Below are 8,873 nucleotides of genomic sequence, written 5' to 3'. Positions count from 1 at the left end.
ATGCCAAATCCAATGGCTGTCTACAACTGTATCGAGCGGTTGCGTGGCGACCGGCCCAAATTTGGGATGGTCGGCCGGCGTCTAGCACGCTCCTATTTACTACCTCCATCCTAGTTTATTAGTCCTCTTTCTAATTTGTGCTAAATTATTATTATTATTATTGCGAAAAAAATTGTGCTAAATTTTGACCAAGATTTAACTGACAATATTAGTGCATGTCAACAATATCGTTGGATTCGTATTTAAACATACTCCCTCCGTTTCACAATACATGCCTTCTATTATTTAAAATATAAATGTATCTAGACATGCTTTAGTATATAGATACATTTATTTTTGGATAAATGTAAGTCAAGTATTTTGGAACGGAAGGAATAGTTTTTAATGATATATTTTTTAGTGACATGCATGAACATTTTGTTAGTTAAATTGATGGTTAAAATTTGACACGGATTACAATGGAAACAATAAACCAGGACGGATGTACTAGTAGTTTACTAACTTAAACCTAGAATAATCATGTAAGCGCCCTAGTGATCGACATACACGTTTTCTATTAGCGCCCTACCACATAGCGTGCGACTCCCGTCATCGACTCCCATGGGTTACGATTCGTGTGCCACCCCCGCACCATGGCCTCGCCCCTCCCCCCATTCACCCATGCATGGCCTCTCCTTCTCCCCGTGGGAATCGCGGCCCGGTTCATCCTGCGGGCCCCACGCACCCCGCGCGCTCATCGACATTCCCGGCCGGCTAAATCAGGATATAAGCTGCATGCGGCATGCGTGTGCGTGGGGGCAAGAGGAGCAGGAGAGGGCGACGTGCGGGTGACCGGCGAGGGAGGTCGTGGCGGCGGCACTGGCGGAGGTCGTCGGTCGGATCGTGTTGGCTGCGGCGGCAAGATGTCGATGTCCGGGGCGGACTTCAACGGCGTGGGCGAGGACCCCAGGATCTTCCGCAACATCTGCCGCGACCGTACGCACCCAGCGCCTCTCTCCTGTGCTGTGCCCTCTCCTTCCTTCTCGCGCCATTAATGGCTTTCTCCACAGGGATACTCAAGGACATGCTGAAGCCGGACAAGGACAAGGAGAACAAGAGCGCGTGGAAGGTACATCCTCAGGTCCCGCAGGGATACACACACTCAACGATCCTCTCTAAACTGCTCATAACGCTGACGTTTCATTATTCAACAAGATGTTTGTGCGATTCTTCCCGAGTAATGGATGATATTGGCAACTGTTTGGGGTCCTGAAGATCAGTTTAAGCTACTCTTAATCAGTTACAGGGTTATTAGCTCTCAGGCAAAAAGAATAAAAGGTAACATCGTTTAGCACGCCTTCTGTGCAGGTTCTTATCATGGATAAATTTACGGTGAGGATCATGGGTTATGCTTGCAAGATGGCAGAAATCACCGATGCAGGGGTTTCTTGTAAGTTGCCCAAACCTGGATATATGATCGTTTAGCAGAAAGCATAAGGTGGTGGGTATCAAAAGTGTCCTTCTCAACTCTCATCTCATATGAGCTCGGTATGAACAGTAAAATCCGTAACAAATGGAAAAAAATAAAAAAATCTGAATTTATTTTGTGGCAAACTTTGACAAATGTTTTGACTGCTTGGAAAGTTTCATCATTGAATGACATTTGTGGAATACGTGGCAAACAAATCAAATGTCATGTTTGCTTCAAAAAAATCAGGATTTTTTGTCATTTTTTCTGATTTTACTGTACACCGAGCACGCGTATGAGCTCGAACTCAGATAATCCGCGTCCGGTGGATACAATGTTGTTTTATTTCAAGGGTACCCTTTAGGAGGTCCTCAATTCGGCCAACATTGCTCCCATAAATCTGCTTGATTGGCATTATGGCCAAGTAAGCTAGTTAAGTGACCTGACTGTCGTCCTATCCTGCAGTGGTGGAAGATTTGTTCAAGCGAAGGGAGCCGATGCCTTCAATGGATGTGATCTACTTTGTACAACCACTGAAAGAAAAGTAATGACTTTCTAACTTTCTCTTTCTGTAAGCACCACATCATAATTGCAAATACATTTACTTGTAGTTTTGCTCCATTATTTGATTTTTCTAGTGATTCTGATGTTTCAAGATTTATAAGCATCCCAACCCAAAATCATAGGACTGCATTTCTACCTTGTTTAATACTACTCCCTCCGTCCCATAATATAAGAGCGTTTTTTTACACTACACTAGTGTTGAAATCGCTCTTATATTACGGATCAGAGGGAGTAAGTTTTTGCTGGTCCATCTTCCTTATTTTGGGAGCTCATTTGCTAGTTCATGACAGATGTATATTCTCCTTAGATAATCCTTTGATATGAAAGCTTGGTGATCTGCAGTGTCATAATGCTTCTATCCGACATGTCTGGGAGATGTCCACTATACAGGAAGTATGTTGAGCCAAGATTTCAATTCACAGCTGGAATGTCATTTGCAGAAGCTTCATATGAAACAGACTTCGACATACACGTTAAAGGTTTTACTTTCAACTTTTAGGGCATACATCTTCTTCAGCTCACCAATTCCCAAGGAGCTGGTGACTTACATTAAGAACGACAGCAGTGTGATACCACGCATTGGTGCACTAAGAGAGGTTAATGTTTTAATACCTTTGGATGTTATATTCTTTGGCAATAGGGTTTCTAATGTTGTGGTTCTATTAATTGCAGATGAATTTGGAGTTTTTTGCTATTGACATGCAGGTACCCATAAGCTTCGTTCTATATGACCTCATTGCTTTCTATGGTTGATTGCTGCCTAAGACAATGTTATGTTTTTCTTTTGTTCTTGTCAAGTATAGAAGTTCGAGTCAATTGTAATATAGGCAGTGGCCATGTTAAGGAGTAGCTCTAGGTCAACATATAAATTTAATATTGACTGAATTCACACACTGAAGGGTAATTTAGCTGGTCCATCCTTGAATCGAAAGTTTGATAGCTTGGTGGGAATATTCGTGAATTCATTTGAAGTTGAAAGCATTACAAATGAGGTCTGCTGGATATGTTGAATGGACTTGTATTTGCATGCCATTCTGACTATTTTTTTCTAATTTCATATTTTGGTGTCTAATTCGTTACTTGATGTTAGAAACATTAGTTTTGATGATGATGGGCGGCATATCTGTAGGGGTTTGTAACTGACCATGACATGGCATTGACCGACTTATATGGTGCAAATGACCATAATTCAAAAAAATTCAACGACACCATAAGCACTATGGCTTGCCGCATAGCCACCACATTTGCATCGTTGAAGGTATGTTAAGGAACTTCATTTGCATTGATCTATTAATGCCCTCTGTGCTAATTAGTAGAACAACTTATATATTCGTATGCTGGGTTCTTAAGTTACCGCGTCATTTCATAAAAGGTAACTCGGTCCAAAATCATTAGAAAATTGCTTAATTTCAGCATCCATCGATACCTTTCCAACTTATATTTTTAGTGCAGCACATATAGTGATTATTGTTGATGATATTGACACGGTTACTAGTGGGACCGTGTAACTTTTGATATGTGCTCAATGTTTGAAAGAAGTTGGTGGCTCTTCATGTTTTTTTCTTTCCAATTTTGCACTCCCATTTTCCCAGGTCACAAAATACCCAACCTGAATATCCCTCCTCTCGAACCCACACAAAAGTGATAAAGAAATGCCATGGTTGTGTTTATAAACTTCACAAAACAAATATCTCAACTGGAATACCAGGGCTTGATTATTGTTAACTAGTCTCTTAAAACGTCTTCCTGTGACCGGATATTTGACAACTGACCATTTTACTATATAGACTATCACACTATTTAGTGGTGACCTGCAGGCTACAGTTTTGAACATCTCCTATTCTAGCTATCAATGGAGTCTTCTTGATCTTTATCCTTGTTTTGTCTTGTGTGGTCAATGGACTATAACATCGTTTGCAAACACAGAAGCTAATCTAGTGCTTACAGGAATTTCCTACCGTGCGGTATCGAGCACCTAAAAGTGCAAACCCATCAACAGCACCAAAATTTGACATGGTTCCAAAATGGCTGGCTAACGCTACTTGGGAAATCGTGTCAAAATATAAGTCCACAATTCCAGAATTTCCCCAGAAGGAGACATGTGAATTGCTTATTCTGGACAGACCTATAGATCAGGTGCTAAAGCATAATTTTCATTTTCATTGCAAGGAATTATGTATTTGTTTATTTTGTAAGTACAGCAAAGAATTGTTTCATGTAACTTACAACAATTTAATATGAATGCGAAGATAGCACCTGTTATTCATGAATGGACCTATGATGCAATGTGCCATGATCTACTCGAAATGGATGGCAACAAATACATATATGAGGTACTTTTTGATATAACATTATGTACTAGACACATATTATCTTCACTTTCCCTATTCTTTGATTTACTTTTCTGTTGGAAGGTATCAAAAGGGGATTCAGAACCTGAAAAGAAGGAAGCTTTATTGGAGGATCAAGATCCTCTCTGGATAGAGCTTCGTCATACTCACATAGCTGATGTGAGTCTTGTTGGTATTTAAGAGTGTTGAGCTATATTTGGTCTATGCTTTATAACACTAACTTGAATGCCAGGCCAGTGAGAGGTTGTATGAGAAGATGAATACCTTTGTATCAAAGAATAAAGCAGCACAACTTCATTCAAGGTGCTTGATATTTCTTTGCTCTGTAAGAAATAAAACTGTAAATGTTTTAACATAGAGTGGAGTGCACTATGGTATGGTAGCAGATGCTAGTGCATTGGTGTTTTTTTACCATTCTAGATTGTTATTTATTTGGAAAATTACCATTCTATTCTACATTTCTAGATTGCTGATGCAATCATGCTATAAGTTACCTTTTGTGTGTCCATTGCGTTGGTTATTTATCTTCAACATAGTTAGTTGTTGAACTGCCATATTTTGATGTATATCTTACTATGATATACCATTCTTGTCTGAGCAACTGATTTTATTTGGAATCTTGAAGACTAGTACAGAAATCCTTTGAGATGAAAAACTATGTAACTTATAGTTTGTATTTTGATATAGAGGTATATCAAAGGCTGATCAGTAGAATTTTTTTTTCTGATGAATGTATGGCCTAACATATGCATAATTAATTTTAAAAAGTGTACATGCTTACATATTTTCGTTCTCAATTAGAGATGGTGGTGAAATCTCAACCACAGATCTGCAAAGGATTGTTCAAGCTTTGCCACAGTACGGTGAGCAAGTTGATAAATTGACCCTCCATATAGATGTAAGTGCTTGTTTACGTATCATTTTCCTTGCAATTGTTATGTTTTTCTAATTTTGTTTATCTTTACAACGCATAATTTACTATTTTCTTTACTTAAAGAAATGACTATGAAAATGTGAAAACGAGATGTTATATTATTATAGTTAAAATACGATACTCTGGTGAATGCAAGTTAAATGGGCCACTCGAATAAGGTTCTTAGTTCTATTGTGTAGTATATTCAATAAAATATTCCTTTAATAGGCCTGATTTCTAACTTCAAAGCAATAAAAGTTCTTCTACTTTTGTTTGAGCTCTTCTGCTCTTGCTCAGATTGCAGGAAAAATCAACAGGTGCATCAGGGAGTACGGGCTCCGTGACCTTGGGCAGTTGGAGCAGGATCTGGTTTTTGGAGATGCAGGAGCAAAGGAGGTGATCAATATGCTCAGGTCAAAGCAGGTTTGTAAAGCATTATGCTTGACTTTATCAGTACAGTGTTATGCTTGGTATGACATGTTTGTTCTATTGCCCAGAATTTGAGTGAAGAAAACAAATTGAGATTGTTGATTATATATGCAATTGTATGTCCCGACAAGTTTGAAGGTGACAAAGGGGACAAGTTGATGCAGGTACTTCACGTTAAATTTTGCTTTGCTGGAGTTATGGCTTATGAGTGTAGTAGTCTCGAACTACGAAGGAGAGTTGTGTGTCATTTCATTAAGAAGGAAAAAATGAACAATGAGAGACCAGCGGGCCAACTCGCAGAGATGATGAATTACAGACTCGCCGTGAACAAAAGAAACTCTACCAAACACACCCCCGAGGGATAACTGAGCTGACGAGTAGCTCGTGGAGGGCTGAAGCACCAGAAGTAACTCCCTGTAACACTAACTAAATACACGGCCAAGCACCCCCACCACAGTACTGGAGGGGTCGCCGAACACGCTCCCATGAAACAAGAAAATTACCTCCATTAACTTGATCACGACATTTCCATAGAGACCCCCTTCTGCTCTTATCTATAGCTTTGATCACCCACTTAGGTAGGTCCAAGGCAAACATTAGGTAAGGTGCAAAAATTATGCAGAAGGTACACAAAAACATAGGAAGTAAACCTCTTATTTTGTTAGTTAGAAGCATCAAAGCATAGTACTCACTAGTGAGAAGTGACTTATAAGATGGCTTCACCTAACCCAGCTTTAAGCCATCTTTTTTCTTGCTACGTACGGAAAAACCAATCAGCCAACTTGAGAAAAAATTTGTTATTCATGTCTGCGTGATATGGTGAGCTAATTTATCGACTTTGCAGCTAGCGAAACTTCCATCAGATGATATGAAGGCCATAAACAGCTTAAGATATTTGGTTAGTTCAGATGCAAAAAAGGATGCACGGGCTGGCGGTTTCTCTCTCAAATTTGATGCCCAAAAGGTGAAGTCATGGTTTCAGCTAAAATTTATAGCTTGTTCCCTTGAACTGACATGGTTTTAATTTCCACACCAGAAAAAAAATACTGGTGTTCGGACAGAGCGGCAGGATGGTGAGGAAGGCTGGGCGTTATCACGTTTTTTCCCACTTATAGAGGCACGTGATAGTAATATACTACTAGTAAACTTCCCTTTAACGAAATATCTTCTTATCTATTTTATTCCATGTGCTTTATGCAGTCAATAATTATCTCATGTGATGCCGCGATTAACATTTGCTAGAAGCAAAATAAACACAGTTCCAAATTTAAGTGGCCTTTAAGATGTGGTCTTCATTCTCTTGATCAAATAAGTCTCAGAACAAACTGAACTAGACAAATGTAGTACAACTAATTTTAATAGAATGGTTGTTGGATACGAGTGTTTTCATGTCCATTTGTGACTCAAAATAGTAAATGGCTGAAGTTCCATGGTTTTCCAATAGGAGCTGGTCGAGAAACTGAGCAAAGGTGAATTACCTCTAAATGAATACCCAGCTTTAAGTGAATCAAGTTCTACTTCTCAAGGGACCGCGGAAGGTGCATCGGTGCCAAAACCAGCACAAAATCCACAGCCCATGTCCAGGAGATCACGGCGCACACCACAGTGGGCTAAGGGCCGTAACTCTGATGATAGTCAATCAAGGTATTCACTGAAGATATCTTTCCATCTGAACCCTTGGGATGTACAAAATTTTCAAAGCGGTCACATATATTATTTGCTCTGATCGTTTCCACACGATCTAGCTGCTTCCTTATCATGACCATATATTTGATTTGCAGCGACTCTTCCGTGTTGAGACATGCATCAGGTGATTTCAAGAGGCTAGGGAACCGAATATTTGTCTTCATGATTGGTGGAGCAACCCGATCTGAAGTATGTCCTTTAGATGATCTATTAACTCTCATTCATACTACGTAAATTCTATGTTCTCATCGATCTTATATTTCAATGGAGTAGCTAAGGGTGGCGCACAAGCTAACCATGAAGTTGAAGAGAGAAATCGTCCTCGGGTCCTCTAGCATCGATAATCCTCCACAGTTTATTTCGGTAAGCCTTTTTTGTGTAGACCTATAATGTCTCATAGTTTTGCAACCTTTTCACCAAATCCTACGGCTCAATACAAATAGAGCTACATGAGCAAATATCCAGAATGCTAACTCACGGCTTCCAGAACGTAGAATAAACTCCTGGTGCACATAATGATAAACTGTACTCACTCGTTGAATCTGTAAATGCAGAAGCTGAAGGCGCTAGGACCATCCTAGGAGCGATGTCGCCGGTTCTCGTAGACGAGCGATTGTGGAGTACCCATACTAGTAGCTTACACAACATTTTTTTGCCCTTGTTTTCCACTCTACCAAGAGTGCGAGCCGTGCCGATATGTTGTAAAGTGTGGGGCATGTATATGCCATTCTATTTTCTAGGGAAAAAGGATGCAATTTTGATTCTCCTGTCACACTTGAGATCTATTGGTTCTAACACCATTTGTTCATTTTGCAAATTTATATCAAATTTGCCAAAGCTGAGACTAAGATGGAAAAGAAATCAAAAGAACTAGCAGCACCAGGAAAATCGAAGGCCTACACTCCTAATGAAATAATTTTGCAAGCAAGCATTCCACCATAATTTTTGAGGTTGCATTCCTTTTGCCATCAACAACCTCTTCTTTGTTAGGGATGTGCTTAATTCTTATTTTTAGGAAGGAGGTTGTGGTCTGACCTTAATGTTATAATAATCTGAGGCACATAGTTGATCCACCAAAGCACAAGCAATCACACAAGCCACGACCAAGAATTGTTAATGAGGATCACCAACATGGCAACAGTGCCAGGGCCTGACTCTGGACGCTCTTCCCGATGCCAACGCTACAATACCGTAGCCCAGTCGCCGGCACATGCCGCAGGCTCCCCCTGCATGCTTGTGCTATTATGTTGAAATAGGTTACATCGTGTATCTACTCCCACATTATACAAGAGGTCATAAGAGTCCTAGACACTACAACATACCCTGTCTACACACCGTACGACTGAAGTCCAACTGTAACCTATCTTCCAATAAACTCCACCTTGGTGAATATACCCCAACAATTTTGATTCGTCCATGCATCGAACCTCCATGTACATTCGACTTGAGATTTTATGAATACTGTTGCTGCTTCCAGACTCCA

At 40.0% G+C, this 8,873-nt stretch overlaps 1 protein-coding gene across 1 annotated transcript; it reads left to right on the top strand.

Annotated features, from left to right (window-relative positions):
- The first annotated feature begins 761 nt into the window (after positions 1-761).
- LOC123067088 (probable protein transport Sec1b) lies at positions 762-8,162 on the top strand. The gene is made up of 21 exons (XM_044490031.1): positions 762-975; positions 1,050-1,108; positions 1,348-1,429; positions 1,913-1,991; positions 2,354-2,404; positions 2,511-2,607; positions 2,684-2,716; positions 3,141-3,269; positions 3,959-4,147; positions 4,261-4,344; positions 4,426-4,521; positions 4,595-4,665; positions 5,164-5,260; positions 5,573-5,698; positions 5,773-5,868; positions 6,549-6,668; positions 6,741-6,821; positions 7,149-7,348; positions 7,486-7,579; positions 7,664-7,753; positions 7,945-8,162. Exons 1-21 carry the CDS (start codon positions 903-905, stop codon positions 7,969-7,971), a joined length of 1,974 nt encoding a protein of 657 aa, XP_044345966.1. The 5' UTR covers positions 762-902; the 3' UTR covers positions 7,972-8,162.
- Positions 8,163-8,873: the final 711 nt, after the last annotated feature.

Source organism: Triticum aestivum, chromosome 3B, assembly GCF_018294505.1.
Source record: "Triticum aestivum cultivar Chinese Spring chromosome 3B, IWGSC CS RefSeq v2.1, whole genome shotgun sequence".
NCBI lineage: Eukaryota > Viridiplantae > Streptophyta > Magnoliopsida > Poales > Poaceae > Triticum > Triticum aestivum.
This window is presented reverse-complemented; position numbering and strand designations above follow the sequence as displayed.

Bases quoted from the DNA above. Each gene is read 5' to 3' on its own strand.
- LOC123067088 (XM_044490031.1), top strand. From the start codon at position 903: ATGTCGATGTCCGGGGCGGACTTCAACGGCGTGGGCGAGGACCCCAGG. The intron at 3,270-3,958 runs GTATGTTAAGGA...TAGTGCTTACAG, and splicing joins CCACATTTGCATCGTTGAAG to GAATTTCCTACCGTGCGGTA. The intron at 7,349-7,485 runs GTATTCACTGAA...TTTGATTTGCAG, and splicing joins TCTGATGATAGTCAATCAAG to CGACTCTTCCGTGTTGAGAC.